Source organism: Hemitrygon akajei, chromosome 7 (assembly GCF_048418815.1).
Source record: "Hemitrygon akajei chromosome 7, sHemAka1.3, whole genome shotgun sequence".
In the NCBI taxonomy this organism is placed as follows: domain Eukaryota; kingdom Metazoa; phylum Chordata; class Chondrichthyes; order Myliobatiformes; family Dasyatidae; genus Hemitrygon; species Hemitrygon akajei.
The window spans coordinates 37066570-37085140 of record NC_133130.1 but is presented as its reverse complement, the minus strand read 5'-3'; the positions used below and the strand labels follow the sequence as shown (position 1 = coordinate 37085140).

At 39.1% G+C, this 18571-nt stretch overlaps 1 protein-coding gene across 6 annotated transcripts in view; it reads left to right on the top strand.

Annotated features, from left to right (window-relative positions):
• LOC140730350 (tetratricopeptide repeat protein 7A-like) overlaps positions 1-18571 on the top strand; it is a 260040-nt gene that overhangs the window by 35707 nt on the left and 205762 nt on the right. For all 6 annotated transcript variants that reach the window (XM_073050646.1, XM_073050642.1, XM_073050644.1 and 3 more), the window contains 4 exons: positions 1495-1613; positions 9760-9838; positions 11643-11809; positions 17802-17865. In XM_073050646.1, the coding sequence (XP_072906747.1) occupies positions 1495-1613; positions 9760-9838; positions 11643-11809; positions 17802-17865 (429 nt within the window). The remainder of the gene's footprint in view (positions 1-1494; positions 1614-9759; positions 9839-11642; positions 11810-17801; positions 17866-18571) is intronic.

Sequence of the window (18571 nt, the reverse complement as noted above, 5' to 3'; positions counted from 1 at the left end):
CCTTGAAGATGTCTTGGATACCACGGAGGCTGAAACCAGTGATGGAGAGGACTAACTTTACAACTTTCTGAAACTTACTTCAGTCTTGTGTGGTACCTCCTCCATACCAGACAGTGATGCTGCCCCTCAGAATGCTCTCTGTGGTATATCTGTAGATGTTTTTGAGTGTCTTATGTGATAAACCAAAACTCCTCAAACTCCTGAGATATTGAAATATAGCTGCTGTCTTGTCTTCTTTATAGCTGCATCAATATGTTGCGACCAGGTTAAGTACTCAGAGATATTGACACCCAGGAGCTTGAAATTGCTCACTCTCTCCACTTCTAATCCCTCTATGAGGATTGGTTTGTTTTCCCTTGTCTTGCCCTTCCTGAATTACAGAATCAGCTATTTGATCTTACTGAGTGCAAGGTTGTTACTACAACACCACTCAACCAGCTGATATATCTTGCACCTGTACGCCCTCTCACCACCATCTGAGATTCTGCCAATTATGGTTGTATCATCAGCAAATTTATAGATGGCATTTGAGCTATGCCTACCACACAGGCATGGGTGTAGAGAGAGCAGAGTAGTGGGCTAAGCACACATCCCACTGATGATTGTCAGTGAGGTGGAGATGATATTTCCAAACTGCACAGATGGTGGTCTTCAGGTTAGGAAGTAGAGGCTCCAGTTGCAGAAGGAGCTACAGAGGCTCAGGTTCTGTAGCTCATCGATCAGGACTACAGGAATGATGATGTTAAATGCTGAGCTATAACCACAGAGAAGTAGTCTCTATCTTTTTGTCTGCCCTGGAAATGATTTAATTTTAAATTCATAACACAGTCTGCGTGCCTTACTTTTAGAAGTTGCTCAAGGATATGAACTTTTTATTCTCTCTGTACCCATTTTCCCCTCCCCTCCTTCTCTTAATTGTAATCACTGCTTTCTGCATCTCAGTAGCTCTAGTTCAGGTGCCTATGTAGAAGCATGCCTAGCCAGAGAGAACTGAAAACCATCCAGGTATATCGAAGAAGTTGAAAGCAAGTAATCCCATCAAACCCTGCCACCAGTGACATTTAGAGCTGTTCTATTTGTCGACATGGTTGCAGGCAGTAGTCAGATACAAGATTAGTTTGCTTGTCTGCAGGAAAGGATTAGCAAATGTTACTTTGGCTTTCTTGCAGAATGAAACAGGACAAGCCAGTTGATGTTTTTTTTTTGGAACTTCTAGAAGGACTTCAGCATGGTGCCCAACAAGCAATTTTTAAATGAAGTTAGACATATTTCATATTCATATGGTGTTGTGAAAGAACCTAGAGTAGCAAAGGCGAGTAAGAATAATATGTTTGGACTTTATACCAGTGTGTTTCAAGCCTAGACCTTAATTCCTCCAAACCTGCTGAAACAAAATTGCATTGTATAACTGCAGAATCATATCTCTTGGAAAATATCGTCTGTGTTTCCAGTTCTTTTTATATTAACCCTTTTTTCCCCTATTTTTACTTGAAGGCTATGATGAATACTCAGTCTAGATCGATCAAGGGGATTGTCCCGGTCCAAGAGATGGAGCTTACTTACTTTCTTGAAGCTGCATTGCAAAGTGCTTATGTGTCCTATTTCAAAAAAAGGTAAATATCCTCGAAGTCTGTGTGTGGCCTTCCACCTGCTTTTAACAATCGCCCTTTATTATTTGCTTGTGATGTAGTTCATTCTAGAGGAATCAGTTGTACAACTTCTTTATGCACTTTTAAGTGGTAGGTAAACAGAAGGAAATATGAAAATGTAAGTCATTGACCCATAATTTCCTGTCAAAATATCAACATTGTTTATGGCAATTGTGGCACAGCGATTTAATTTGAAGGCAGATACAAGGTTAAACATGGAAAATGATATGCTGGGAGTTAAGTACTGCCTATCCAATCCTGAAAATTAACTACTGTAACTAATTCTTGCATGGTTTAGTTGGTGCATATTTTTTAAAAATCCTGTCTTTATTTCTCTCTCATTCCGGTCTTTCTTTACCTACAAATCTTCTTAATCTGACATTAGATTTATTTTCAAATTATTTATTTGCATTGCTTCACTGTGACTGTTTGAGATGATGCATTATTTTTGCAGTTCACTGTCTTCCTGATAGACACTCAGTGGCCATTATATTAGGTCCAGGAGTGAAACACAGGGTGGTCTACTACTTCGATACATCCACTTCAAGTTTCAACACGCTGAGTGTTCAGAAATGCTCTTCTGCGAATTACTATTGTAACACATGGTTATTTGAGTTACTCTCGCCTTCCTGTCAGCTTGAATCAGCCTGACCATTCTAACAAGGCGTTTTTGCCCACAGAACTTCATTTTGTTTTTTGTTTCTCTGTGATGTTTAGAGACTGTTGTGCATGAAAATCCCAGGAGATATGCAGTTTTTGAAATGCTCAAACCACCCTGACTGGCACCAACAATCATTCACAGTCAAGATCACTTAGATCACCGCGTCCAAGATAGCCTGAAGTGGGAGGGTGAGCAGCCAGTGGTCGTGGTACATATAGATACCAATGACATAGGTAGGAAAAGGGAAGAGGTCCTGAAAGGAGAATATAGGGAGTTAGGAAGGCAGTTGAGAAGAAGGACCGCAAAGGTTGTAATCTTGGGATTACTGCCTGTGCCACGTGACAGTGAGAGTAGGAATGGAATGAGGTGGAGGATAAATGCGTAGCTGAGGGATTGGAGCAGGGGGCAGGGATTCAAGTTTCTGGATCATTGGGACGTCTTTTGGGGCAGGTGTGACCTGTACAAAAAGGACAGGTTACACTTGAATCCTAGGGGGACCAATATCCTGGCAGGAAGGTTTAATAGAGCTGTTAGGGAGGGTTTAAACTAATTTGGCAGGGGGATGGGAACTGGAATGATGGAGTGGAGAAGAGGGAAAACAGAAATAGATCTAAGATAGTGAACAGTAAAGATGTCAGGAAGGACAGGCAGGTGATGGAGCAAATTTGCAGCCGTTGGGATGAGTTGCAGTGCAATCAATGCAAAAAGTACCAAGTACTGGACTTAAGGTGTTATACTTAAATGCACACAGCATAAGGAATAAGGTGGATGATCTTGTTGTACAGTTACAGATTGGCAGGTATGATATTGTGGCCATCACTGAGACGTGGCTAAAGGATTCATGTCTCTGGGAGCTGAACGTCCAAGGATACAGGGTGTATCGGAAGGATAGGCAGGTAGGTAGAGGAGGTGGTGTGGATTTAATGGTAAGAAATGATATTAAATCATTAGAAAGAGTTGGCATAGGATCAGAAGGTACAGAATCTTTATGGGTTGAACTAAGAAATCGCAGTTATCTACAGGCCTCCAAACAGCTGCAGTGATGTGGACTACAAATTACAACAGGAAATAGAAAAGGCTTGCCAGAAGGGCAGTGTTAGGATAATTGTAGGGGATTTTAACATGCGAGTGGATTGGGAAAATCAGGTCAGCACTGGATCTTAAGAGAGAGAATTTGTAGAATGTCTACGAGATGGCTTTTTAGAACAGGTTGTTGAGCCCACTAGGGGATCGGCTGTACTGGATTGGGTATTGTGTAATGAACCAGAGGTGATTAGAGAGATGGAAGTGAAGGAACCCTTAGGAGGCAGTGATCATAACATGATTGAGTTCACTGTGAAATTTGAGAAAAAGAAGCCGAAATCCGATGTGTTGGTATTTCAGTGGAGTAAGGGAAATTACAGTGGCATGAAAGAGGAACTGGCCAAGGTTGACTGGAAAGGGACACTAGCGGAAGGACAGCAGAGCAGCAGTGGCTGGAGTTTATGCGAGAAGTGAGGAAGGTGCAAGACAGATATATTCCAAAGAAGAATAAATTTTCGAATGGAAAAAGGATGCAACCGTGGCTGATAGAGAAGTCAAAGTAAAAGCAAAGCAGAGGACATACAAGGAAGCAAAAATTAGTGGGAAGACAGAGGATTGGGAAGTTTTTAAAAACTTACAAAAGGAAACTAAGAAGGTCATTAAGAGGGAAAAGATGAACTATGAAAGGAAGCTAGCAAATAATATCAAAGAGGATACTAAATGCTTTTTCAAGTATAGAAAGAGTAAAAGACAGGTGAGAGTAGGTATAGGACTGATAGAAAATGATGCTGGAGAAATTGTAATAGGAGATAAGGAGATGGCGGAGGAACTAAATGAGTATTTTGCGTCAGTCTTCACTGAGGAAGACATCAGTATACCAGACATTCAAGGATGTAAGGGAAGAGAAATATGCACAGTCATAATTACAACAGAGAAAGTACTCAGGAAGCTGAATAGTCTCAGGGTAGATAAATCTCCTGGACCAGATGGAATGCACTCTCATGTTCTGAAGGAAGTAGCAGTGGAGATTGCGGAGGCATTAGCAATGATCTTTCAAAAGTCGATAGATTTTGGCCTGGTTCTGGAGGACTGGAAGATTACAAATGTGCATCCACTATTTAAGAAGGGGGCAAGGAAGCAAACAAGGAAATTATAGACCTGTTAGCTTGACATCGGTGGTTGGGAAGTTGTTGGAGTCGATTGTCAAGGATGAGGCTACGGAGTACCTGGAGGCATATGACAAGATAGGCAGAACTCAGCATGGTTTACTTAAAGGAAAATCCTGCCTGACAAAGCTAGTGCAATTTTTTGAGGAAATTGCAAGTAGGCTAGACAAGGGAGATGCAGTGGATGTTGTGTATTTGGATTTTCAGAAGGCCTTTGACAAGGTGTCGCACATGAGGCTGCTAAACAAGATAAGAGCCCATGGAATTACGGGAAAGTTACATACGTGGATAGAGCATTGGCTGATTGGCAGGAAACAGAGAGTGGGAATAAAGGGATCTCATTCTGGTTGGCTGCTGGTTACCAGTGGTGTTCCACAGGGGTCCGTGTTGTGGCTGCTTCTTTTTACGTTGTATATCAATGATTTGGATTATGGAATAGATGGCTTTGTGGCTAAGTTTGCTGATGATACAAAGATAGGTGGAGTGGCCGGTAGTGCTGGGGAAACAGGGAGTCTGCAGAGAGACTTGGATAGATTGGGGGAATGGGCAAAGAAGTGGCAAATGAATTACAATGTCGGAAAGTGTACGGTCATGCACTTTGGTAGAAGAAATAAACGGGCAGACTATTATTTAAATGGGGAGAGAATTCAAAGTTCTGAGATGCAACAGGACTTGGGAGTCCTCATACAGGAAACTCTTAAGGTTAACCTCCAGGTTGAGTCGGTGGTGAAGAAGGCAAATGCAATTTTGGCATTCATTTCTAGAGGAATAGAGTATTGGAGCAGGGATGTGATGTTGAAGCTCTATAAGGCACTGGTAAGACCTCACTTGGAATACTATGTGCAGTTTTGGGCTCCTTATTTAAGAAAGGACGTGCTGACATTGAAGAGGGTTCAGAGAAGATTCACTAGAATGATTCCGGGAATGAGAGAGTTAACATATGAGGAACGTTTGACCGCTCTTGGACTGTACTCCTTGGAGTTTAGAAGAATGAGAGGAGACCTCACAGAAACATTTTGAATGTTGAAAGGCATGGACAGAGTGGATGTGGCAAAGTTGTTTCCCATGGTGGGGGAGTCTAGTACGAGAGGACGTGACTTGAGGATTGCAGGGCGCCTGTTCAGACCAGAGATGTGAAAAAAATTTTTTAGCCAGAGGGTGGTGAATCTATGGAATTTGTTGCCACGGGCGGCAGTGGAGGTCAAGTCATTGGGTGCATTTAGGGCAGAGATTGATAGGTATCTGAGTAGTCAGGGCATTAAAGGTTATGGTGAGAAGGCGGGGGAAAGGGACTAAAGGGGAGATTGGATTAGCTCATGATGAAATGGCGGAGTAGACTCGATGGGCCGAATGGCTGACTTCTGCTCCTTTGTCTTATGGACTTATGATCGCATTTCTTCCCCATTTTGAACTTCGGTCTGAACAACAAGTGAACCTCTTGACCTTGTCTGCACTTCTTTATGCATTAAGTTACTGCCACATAATTGCTGATTTGATATTTGCATTAACGAGCAGGTGTACAGAAGATCAAAGGTTCATTTTATTATCAGAATATGTAATGCAGAATACAATTCTGAGGTGTGTCCTCTCCAGATAGCCATAGAATACAGAAAACCATATAAGTAGTTGAAAGAAAGACATCAATCCCCTCCCCCCACGAAAAGAAAAAAAACTTGCAAACCCCAAACACCCCCAACCCCTCCCCTACACAAAAACTAACACATCACCCAAACTCCCAGCTCCCCCCAATCCGCAACAAGAAAGAATATGAAAGAAACCTAGAACTGAAAGTAACCAATGTGAACTCCAGTTAGTTCGAACTACAGTCCAATCTATAAATCTCAGAACTTTGATAATATCTCTGAGAGCATCGGGGCCCAGCAGCCCCTCCTACAGCAGCGACTCAAGCCAGAGGCCCCTCCGAGGGAAGCAACTCAAACTAGTAGCCACTTTGAGGGAAGTGACATGAACCAGTGACCCCTCTGAGGAATGCTCGCTCTTCTCTGCTTTTGCCTCGATGTTTCAATCTTCCTCGACGCTTTAATCAGCAAGAATGTAGTTGATCATGGCCTCTCATCTTGTCTTTGTGTTTCTCCTTGTGGTAGTTCACGATTGTATTTCTCTGCTGGAGTTTTCACAGGGACAGCAGAATGCTAGCTCACTCGAACAAACTACAGGCTGTAAGCCACAGGCTCCAATAATTTCAAAAACAAAATTAAGATAAAAATAAGTCGAAGATGTAGATATGCTTCAACTGATTGGCTATCTGGAAGATGTCGCCTGAGGAATGTTTGCTGGTGCCACCTTGTAGATAGGTCATAGAACCTAACTTAATAAAGTGGTGACTGAGTGCGCAGTTTGCTAGGTGACAGTTATCGGTATGTTGACGTACAGAGAAGCCTGATCAGTCTAGATAGGCTATTCCAGGAAATTATGGCCCAGAATGGTTTCATTCAACAATCCTTTCAGGGGTGGATACAACAAATAGAACTTTTCTGCAATGGCATATTCTGTCTCATGTTTTCAATATATAGTGTTTTTGATTTTTATATACTGCAGAAATTTATTTTGGGAACTTGTGTTTAATTTCTTTTATATAAATGTATTTGGCATTGGTTTATTATTGTCACTATCACCAAGATGCTGAAAAGCTTGTCTTGCACACTGTACAGATCAGATCATTACACTGTGCATCGAGGTAGAACAAGGTAAATAATAATAATGCAGAGCAAAGTGTAATGGCTGCAAAGAAAGTGCAGTGCAGGTCAATAGTAAGCTGCAAGATCATAACAAGGTAGATTGTGAGGTCAGGAGTCCAATTTCTCACACTAGGGAACTGTTTAATAGTCTTAAAACAGCGGGGTTGAAACTTTCCTCGAGCCTGGTGATACATGCTTTCAGCCTTTTGTATCAAGTTCCTGATGAAAGAAGGGAGTAGAGAGAATAGGCTGTGAATAACCATTCTGTCAATCATATTCAAGTTTGGAAGGCAAATCCATCACAGTCATTGTGAAGTGAAGCCAGGAGTGGAGTAGGGTGAAAGAATTGCAGTGCTAAATAGGAAACTACTTTCTTGTTTATAAATGAAGTCATTGAGGAATCAAAAATATTATGAGTACTTGGAGGATTAGCACTGTAATTGAATGTGGCTGGTCACTTTTCCTTTCCAATCTTCTGATGCGTTCCAGAGCTTTGAATGGATGCCTACCAGAGGAATTGCTTGCAACTCCATGGAATCTGAGGAGAGAGCTTGAAGTAGTAATGTACAATGACACTTATTCAAAGGGAGTGCAGGAAATGGAAGACCTAGGGGATTAAGAACAGAAATTCTTGAAATTGGTAGGATAAGTTGAGAGCCTCTTTTTCTTTATGATCAGAGGTAAACAATACTAAAATAAGTAATTATGAAATTATGCAATAAAAGAATACTAAAATAAAGCAATTATGTTAATCATGTGTTGGGCCTCAGCAGGAATACTATGTCCAGATCTGGGGACCCCACTGTAGGAAGGATGATGCTAGAGCTACATTCATTTCACATCAGACATCCATAATGTGAGCAACACTTGCAGTAAAACCTTTGAAGTGGTCAATTTATTGGTAAATTCTGGCAATATTTAATTGTGATTATATATAAAAGATGGGCCGTATTGTGCAGATAATTCTGTTTGCATGGACTGGCTGGCTGGCATGTTTGTGCCTATCAGCATTGCGTAGCTCAGACTTGGTTGCTGATCGAACTGAGGCAAGGATTTGGATATACATTGTACATGGCCCCTTAGCTAAGTGTAGTACAATGGGTTTGCCCATTATGGTCCTTTGGATTTTAATTAATTTACACAAGTTAAATGTTTCTAAACCCTTTTTTAATTTTATTCAATTTTGACTGCATCTAATGAAAAATGCTGACTTTCAAAAGTTTGGAAACATTGAGGAATTCTAGCCTCTGCTGCTTAAGGCCAAGTCACCACTTACAGACCATTTTGTTTCATGGGATGGCTACGGCAGTGCAATCACTGGATGATCACAGGGAGTATCCATGTTTAGTCATCTCTTACCCATGCTGAAAGTAAGCTGCCGGTCATCGATGCTGGTGGATTTGTTGTGATTGGTTGGTGTGGAAGGTGATGATGTACAGCAATGCGAAAGTTTGGGAACTTCCTTCATAGACTTGATAGTCATTTCCTGTTCCTCAAAACACTTGTGTATTTGCACAGGTGCTTACAAAGTCAATTAGGGAACTTGATTTTATTTTGAATGGGTTAGCATTTGTAGTGAAATAGGAGTTTTTATGTGAATGTTTTCAGTGGTAAATCTCTGAGCAAATATGAGATGACAGCTATACACAGAAATGCCAGATTCCCAACATGTAATTTTTAGCAATTATTGAAAGGTCTGAAAGTGAGAAAAGGCAGCATAATATAATACTTCATAGTGCCCAAAAGTCCTAAAGTTTTTCAGACCAGGTTCACTATTTTGGCAGTGTAAATGCTGAAGTACCGTAATTTAAGGATCAGTGCTGGGACCAGCACATGTATGCCATTACAACGAAGGCATGACTGTTCCTCCGCTTTTAGATGTTTGTATAGATTTGGCACGTCACCTAAAACTGTGATAAACTTCTGTAGATGCACAGTGAAGACTATCCTGACTGGTTGTATCTTGACCTGATAATGGAAACACCGATGCTCGTGAATGGTAGAGCCTACAGAAAGTGGTGGATATAGCCCAGTCCATCACAGGCAATGCCTTCCCCACCACTGAGCATGTTTACAAGAAGTGCTGCCACAAACAAGAATGCAGCATCCATCTGTAAGGACCCCACCATCCAGCCACCCTCTCCTCGCTACTATCATTGGGCAGGAAGTACAGGAGCTTTTGTCCCACACCGCCAGGTTCAGGAACAGTTATTATCCTTCAACCATCAGGCACCTTGGCGATGTGGATAACTTTATTCACCACATCACAGAACTGATTCCACAACCAGCGGACTCACTTTCAAAGAGCCTACTACTCATGTTCTCAGTATTATTTTAATTTTATTTGCATGATTTGTCTTCTTTTGCATGTTGGTTGTTTGTTAGTCTTTGTTTATGTATAGTCTTTCATAAATAATACTGCATTTATTTATTTACCTGTAAATGTAAGGAAATCAATGTCAAGTACATATCAATATGGTAATATAGCTGTACTTTGATATTAAATTTCCTTCGACTAACACAATGTTGGTGCTTCAATTGTGCATTTATTTTTTTCTTAGGAATATGGTCAAGGGAGTGAAACGAATTCGGGAAATGTTAAGAGCAATGGAGACAAGAGCCACACAGAATTTTAGAATGGTATGGTTACAAGATTTTTATTATATGTTAAAAATTTGTCAATTTCAAAGCATTAAATCATATTGATTGAGGAGGTACTGTAATATAAAACACAAGGATCAAGTCTGCAATTGCACACTGACATAACTGCCACCTTGACACTTCACAATGTTAGTCAATGCAAATCATCTCCTGATCTTCACATCATGATCCATTCATCAGGATTAGACCAATTAATTTATGTTGTACAAAATCCTGCTGTGAACTTGTTAGGCGCTATGCAATCTGTGACCTGGTGTCATGATATCTAATGTCTGGCTGCCTGTGACAGTGAGCAATAATTTTTCAATAACGTTTCTAGAAACATTGCATGTTGATCAGGCAGTTGCACTTGGTGAGTATCGGAGCAGCACATCTTCTTCATTAATTTCTGTGGCATCTCACACGGCTTTGTAGTTACTTTACACATCCTTGTGCTTTCAGAGAGGATTAGTTGCAGGGTATTCAGAAAAGTCATTCATTTTTAAAAGGATGACATGTTGGTGCTTCAGATGCAAGCTTACGCAGCTTCATCTTGATTCGATGCCAATGAAGTACTAGTTGAGCAGGCCTAATCTTACGTTTGTAAGAGATATTCATGTTGTTAGTTTAGCATGAAATATCTTCAGATTCCTGTACCCTGAATATCTCTTGTCAGAATTTGCATTTTACTTTTACTGTAGCTTTTTAAAGGACCCAGAATAAGAATTAAAGTTAACTGTAAAGTAAATGTAAAAGATATTTTGAAGAAAATGCATCGTGAGTGCATGGTGTTCATAAGATGTTCCTTAAATATTTTTCGTATTAATGATTTAATTTCTGATACTAATATGTCATTTTTTTAAATTATCAGTCCAGCCGGGTTAGTAATTGTCTATTGCCTTCAGAGAGAAATTAGTTTTCGATTCTAAAAATCCTATCAATTCTAGTTCATATCAAGAAGATTAATTAGAAGGAAAGAGACGTGAATATTTTTCAGGGTAATGGGACATTCCAAAGGATTCTGCAGCCACTAAACTCGAGGAATAAGACAGGCCTACACGTCTTGATTGGGTGAGATGTGCAGGATTTTCAGTATGTGCACTTTTGCAGAAGTCATCATGGGAAATGACAGCTGTACCTTTCCACCTTCCAGCAGCCAGGAAATCTAATTTATAGTACCCTGACTGTCTCTTCATGACACACCACACTGAGAACTTGGCACAGCTAAAGGGTTAGCTTTGGGAGAAAATATGCCAACTTGCAGCAATTAGTCCTTCTCACAGGAAAACTCTTAAGCTCCGTTGAGTAAGAGTAAGATTCTGGCCATTGCGTGTATTTGGAGGAATACCCCACATGAACAGAATTTCATAGCACCCATTCTGTACTGTAATCTTAATCTCGAGTCATTTGACCTCACCATACCACTTTGCCTAGCAGGCAGCATCTTCTATTAAATGGGTTTTGGGGATACAATGTATGCCATTTATTCTTCTGAACTAACTTCTGTAGAATTGTTTCAGGACAAGCGAAATAGTTCAGTGAATTTTTATAGGTCTATGATTTGAAGCTAGCATTACTTCTGTGGATTGAGTTTTGATGATCTCAGGAACAGAGAAAACAAAAGAATACTTGATTACCTGTAAAAAGCTTAAATGTTAATCTTTAGTCCAATTAAATATAAGTTCGTTCTCTAGAGCAATTGCAAATGATGCACTAATTTTATTTTGAGTGTTTCTTAATGATTTAGGTTGTAGAGTGCTGTGCTTACTTTTTTAATACATAGGTTTATTATCCTCTCTCACAGACAATAGCCAAACAACTGGCTGAGGTGCTTCTACATAGTCTGTGTGAGGACTGCTACTGGAATCTATTTTCAGACCCACCTTCTGAGCTCATTACTGAGGAAAGTGGACCTTTTTCAAGTGTTGGCTACATAAAAACCACTGGTCCTCAGCTCTACCAAGGAGACAAGTATGTGATGAAAATTTTATTTGTTTGTATAAAGCAATACGTATGAACAAAGTGCTTGTGATGTTTAAGGGATTTTTTAATTACATCAAACTGATTAATTAATTAACTGATTAATTAAGAGTGAGGAGGTCCTGAAAGGTGAGTTTAGGGAGCTAGGTACCAAGTTAAAGGACAGGACCTCCAGGATAGCAATCTCAGGATTGCATCCAGTGCCACGTGCAGGTGGGTTTAGAAATTGTAAGATAGTGCAGATCAACACGTGGCTGAAGACATGGTGCAAGAGGGAGGGCTTCAGATTTATAGATAATTGGGCAGTTTTCCAGGGAAGGTGGGACCTGTTCCGGCGGGACGGTTTACATCTGAACTGGAGGGGGACAAGTATTCTTGCAGGTAGGTTTGCTAGAGAGGCTCCAGTGGATTTAAACTAGTTATGAGGGGAGAAGGGGACCAGAGTGTAGGAACAGATGTATGGGAGAAGGAAGAAAAAGAAGACAGTAAAGTTCTTTGTACTGTTTGAGATAGACAGAGAGGAAGAGGTGGAGAATTTCTTAAATGCATTTATTTTAATGCTAGGAGCATTGTAAGAAAGGTGGATGAGCTTAGAGCATGGATTGATACCTGGAAATATGATGTTGTAGCTATTAGTGAAACATGGTTACAGGAAGGCTGTGATTGGCAACTAAATATTCCTGGATTTCGTTGTTTCAGGTGTGATAGAATCGGAGGGACAAGAGGGGGAGGTGTTGCGTTGCTTGTCAGAGGAAAATATTACAGCGGTGCTCTGGGAGGATAGATTAGAGGGCTCATTTAGGGAGACTATTTGGGTGGAATTGAGGAATGGGAAAGGTGTAGTAACACTTATAGGGGTGTATTATAGACCACCTAATGGGGAGCGAGAATTGGAGGAGCAAATTTGCAAGGAGATAGCAGATATTTGTAGTAAGCACAGGGTTGTGATGTGGGAGATTTTAATTTTCCACACATAGACTGGGAAGCCCATACTGTAAAAGGGATGGATGGTTTGGAGTTTGTAAAATGTGTGCAGGATAGTTTTTTGCAGCAATATGTAGAGGTACCAACTAGAGAAGGAGCAGTGTTGGATCTTCTGTTAGGGAATGAAGTAGGTCAGGTGACGGAGGTATGTGTTGGGGAGCACTTTGGGTCCAGTGATCACAATGCCATTAGTTTCAATATAATTATGGAGAAGGATAGGACTGGACCTAGGGTTGAGATTTTTGATTGGAGTAAAGCTAACGTTGAGGTGATGCGAAAGGGTTTAGAAGGAGTGGATTGGGACAATTTGTTTTATGGGAAGGATGTAATAGAGAAATGGCGGTCATTTAAAGGTGAAATTTTGAGGGTACAGAATCTTTGTTCCTGTTAGGTTGAAAGGAAAGGTTAAAAGTTTGAGAGAACCATGGTTTTCAAGGGATATTGGAAACTTGGTTAGGAAAAAGAGAGATATCTACAATAAATATAGGCAGCATGGAGTAAATGAGGTACTCGAGGATTATAAAGAATGTAAGAAGAATCTTAAGATAGAAATAAGAAAAGCTAAAAGAAGATACGAGGTTGCATTGGCAAGTAAGGTGAAAATAAATCCGAAGGGTTTCTACAGTTATATTAATAGCAAAAGGATAGTGAGGGATAAAATTGGTCCCTTAGAGAATCAGAATGGACAGCTATGTGTGGAGCGGAAAGAGATGGAGGAGATTTTGAACAATTTCTTTTCTTTGATATTCACTAAGGAGAAGGATACTGAATTGTGTAAGGTAAGGGAAACAAGTAGGGAAATTATGGAAACTATGACGATTAAAGAGGAGGAAGTACTGGCGCTTTTAAGGAATATAAAAGTGGATATATCTCTGGGTCCTGACAGGATATTCCCTAGGACCTTGAGGGAGGTTAGTGTCAAAATAGCAGGGGCTCTGACAGAAATATTTCAAATGTCATTAGAAACGGGGATGGTGCCGGAGGATTGGTGTATTGCTCATGTGGTTCCATTGTTTAAAAAGGGTTCTATGAGTAAATTTAGCAATTATAGGCCTGTCAGTTTGATGGCAGTGGTGGGTAAATTAATGGGAAGTATTCTTAGAGATGGTATATATAATTATCTAGATAAACAGGGTCTGATTAGGAACAGTCAACATGGATTTTTGCGTGGAAGATCATGTTTGACAAATCTTACTGAATTTTTTGAAGAGGTTACGAGGAAAGTTGACGAGGGTAAAGCAGTGGATGTTGTCTATATGGACTTCAGTAAGGCCTTTGACAAGGTTCCGCATGGAAGGTTAGTTAGGAAGGTTCAATTGTTAGGTATTAATATTGAAGTAGTAAAATGGATTCAACAGTGGCTGTATGGGAGGTGCCAGAGAGTAGTGGTGGATAACTGTTTGTCAGGTTGGAGGCCGGTGACTAGTGGTGTGCCTCAGGGATCTGTACTGTGTCCAATGTTGTTTGTCTTATACATTAATGATCTGAATGATGGGGTGGTAAATTGGATTAGTAAGTATGCAGGTGATACTAAGGTAGGTGGCGTTGTGGATAATGAAGTAGGTTTTCAAAGTTTGCAGAGAGATTTAGGCCAGTTAGAAGAGTGGGCTGAACGATGGCAGATGAAGTTTAATGCTGATAAGTGTGAGGTGCTACATTTCGGTAGGAATAATCCAAATAGGACATACATGGTAAATGGTAGGGCATTGAAGAATGCAGCAGAACAGAGTGATCTAGGAATAATGGTGCATAGTTCCCTGAAGGTGGAATCTCGTGTGGATAGGGTGGTGAAGAAAGCTTTTGGTATGCTGGCCTTTATAAATCAGAGCATTGAGTATAGGAGTTCAGATGTAATGTTAAAATTGTACAAGGCATTGGTAAGGCTGAATTTGGAGTATTGTGTACAGTTCTGGTCACCGAATTATTGGAAAGATGTCAACAAAATAGAGAGAGTACAGAGAAAATTTACTAGAATGTTACCTGGGTTTCAGCACCTAAGTTACAGGGAAAGGTTGAACAAGTTAGGTCTCTTCTTTGGAGTGTAGAAGGTTGAGGAGGGACTTGATAGAGGTATTTAAAATTATGAGGGGGCTAGATAGAGTTGACGTGGATAGGCCTTTTCCATTGAGAGTAGGGGAGATTCAAACAAGAGGACTTGAGTTGAGAGATAAGGGGCAAAAGTTTAGGAGTTACATGAGGGGGAACTTCTTTACTCAGAGAGTGGTAGCTGTGTGGAACAAGCTTCCAGTAGAAGTGGTAGAGGCAGGTTCAGTATTGTCATTTAAGGTAAAATTGGATAGGTATATGGACAGGAAAGGAATTGAGGGTTATGGGCTGAGTGTGGGTCAGTGGGATTAGATGAGAGTAAGTGTTCGGCACGGACTAGAAGGGCCAAGATGGCCTGTTTCTGTGCTGTAGTTGTTATATGGTTATATGAAGTAATTTTCCTATGTATTCTCATAAACTATACGCCATATATATTTAATAAAACTGCAGTGCTATAACAAAATCAAAATATATTCATTCCTGTTAGTATGTTCTGAAGTATACTGCAAGAAATTAATATTAATGCTTTCAATGCTTTGCTGTTTCCATAATTTATTCCACATCTCGCTATAGTTTAGTTAATTTCATGCCCGTAGGGAGAGGATAATTCTATTGTAATGAATGATACGGTATTGAACACTGTCATAGAAGATATGATTTTGGATTTAATCTATTTATTTTTTGTGGTGTAATATATAGTTGATGTAAAAAATTATATTGTACTAATCTAAGTCGGACATTTATTGTATTTGTCATACTATCAAGACATAGTCTTGACCAATTTGTTTCATCAATTTTAATATTCAAATCAGTTTCCCATTTTTATCATGACTTATGGATTCCTGGTTTAATTGTCTGTTTTTGAATCAAATTATACATACAAGACGTAAATTTTTTAATTTTTCCTTTTTGAATTAAAGTTTCTATTTCATTAGGTTTTGGCATTAACATTGTATGACCCAGTTTATCTCTTAAATAGCTCCTTAATTGAAAATAACAGAAAAGAGTGTTATTTGATATAATTAATTGATATATTTAATAGATTAAATCCAAATTTATCTGATCGATGTTTTCGATGTAATCAAGATATTGGTACTTTTTTTACATTCTACTTGGTCCTGTGCCAAAATTCAACCTTTTTGGATAAATTTAAGAGTTTTATTGGAACAAATTATCGAAATACAACTTCCACATAACCCAATATTATTTTTATTAGGTGATATTGAAGAGATAAAACCAAAACTCAAATTAAACAAATATCAGAAAGAATTTATAAAAATTGCTTTGGCAGTAGCCAAAAAGACTATTGCAGTTACTTGGAAATCAGATTCATACTTATCTATGGACCGTTGGAATAATGAAATTTTTAGCTGCATTCCACTTGAAAAAATTACTTATAATTTAAGAAATAAATATGACATATTTCTGAAAATTTGGTGCCCTTATTTACAACAGATAGGATTAAATATATAGGTGCTCTGAAGATAAAGTTATTAGTCATTTGGGGAAAAATAAATATATATATTAAAGTTACTTTGAATTCCATGGAGCATGTGGGGATCTTCCGATATCCAGGCAGTCTTTCTTTCTTTTCTTTTCCTTCCTTCCTTCCCTTCCCTCCCTCCCTTCCCTCCCTTCCTTTCCACCCTCCCTTCCTTCCCTCCTTTCTAGATAGGGATGTTAAGGGGTTAAGATACATATATATCTCATTACTTCACTATTCTATTTCATGTAATTATCTTAAAAATTGAATAAAAATTTATATTAAAAAAAAGATATGATTTTGAACAAATAATAGTACTTTCATCATGTTTAAGAAATAGCACAAAGAAGCAATAAACCAAACCCCTTGGTCTCTCCTGGCCAAACTGATTCCAAACGTGATAGAACTAATTCCATCTATCCATCAACTCCATCTATTATCTTCTGTAAACACAGTAAATGCTAGGGGCTGATCAATTCAGACCGTGATGGTGATTGTGAGTAGAGCTGAACACCCAAAGTGCATGGAAATTGTTGAAACTTCCCTTCAAAGCAATTACTCACTTTTTTTTACTCTAAACAGTGAAAACAAGAATGCAAAGAACAAAACATAACAAAAATAGAGGAACAAGTCTGAAATTGAGCTATTTTTGAAAATATAAAGATTTTGTACCTTAAAAATCAAAGCATAAAATTGCTGATCTGTGTATTGATTATTTTATCTGTACTCCGAGAGTGTTTGAACAATCCTTTCACCAAAGCCAGCCTCAAAGCAGCTAAATGTATTTTCATGCAACACACACAAAATGCTGGTGGAACTCAGCAGGTCAGGCAGCATCTATAGGGAGGAGCGCTGTCGACGTTTCGGGCCGAGACCCTTTGTCAGGACTAAATGTATTTTCATGCACCTTTCTGTCTATGCATTGTGTATTAACAAATGAAATACGTTAAGTACTTACTCTATTAAAATAAGAAATTTTGAGAATAGTTACCAGTCTAAGCCAGTGTTGTATTTTGTTTTGAAAGAATAAGATAAGTCAATCCTCTTCTTACCTGATGTGCAAAGTTTGAGGAATTTTTGCTGGTTATATAAAAGGAGCAGGCACTCCATCTGCTTTTTTTGGTGCAACATCAAAGCAAGGACATTGAGATCGTACAGGGGGAAAGTAACCTTTGCCTTCTTGTAGGTGAGATTGTAAAGCAGCAATCAAAACTGGAGTCATAATCTGTACAGTGTAGTTATGCAATACATAGTTCATTTATGAACTCAACTTACGAGTGCTTGTTTCGATTAATCATCACCAATTGTGTGGTAAACAAATAGGAGACCAAGTGTGAAGGTGCATCAGAGCATTATCATTGAAAGGCACTGAATAATGTTTATATATCTTATCACTGATGAATAATACATAATATCTGTAGACACTATGCAGAGTGAATTTGACCTAATTCAATGCAGTCTTTTCCTCAGCCTTTTCTGCCCACGGGATATTGTTGAAGAAGCACTCCTTCTCCTCCTAATCAGCGAGTCGATGGTAAGCAATGTCGATAATGAGAATAGAAATTCCAGTCTTCTCTTTTGAATCATGAATTTTTATGAATTTGGTCTTGAGCTCATCAACAAAACCGTGAAGAGAAGTTCAGCTACATTAATGTCAAGTGTCTCTTGGAAAAAAATGCCTACATCTACAAGTCTGTTTCTCTTGGAATAAAACATGTATAAATTCTTTACAAAGTCTCTGGTACTTTCTGACAATTTAGTTTCATTGTTATTTTCATTGTACTCCACACAGTCACTTGCTTCTTTGCGCTTGTGTGGTGATTGGGATGAGGCAAATTATTTGATCTTTTGTTGCCTCTTAATATCTGAAGGTTTGCTGCCAATCAAAAGACCTGCATATTAAGAAGAGACCAAAGTTATATTCTGGAGAGAGTTAGGTGGATTATATTCCAAATTTCTTTCTGCAGACAGTTTGTTTTCAAGATTTTCCATTAAGAATGCAGTTGGATTTCTGTTTATTTTTGTTGATGAGTCCATGATATCTACTGTGGAGAGAAGCAATTTGCAAAAAAAATCAGAACTGCTGGGACATGTAATGAGTTTATTTTGATATCTAAAATATGCAAAATTTTGACTTTTGAAATATGGCATACTATAAATATTACTGGATATGACATAATTCGGGTAAGGAATCATTAAGAGAACTTGCACAGAGGCTGCACATTTGCTAGACAAGTGAA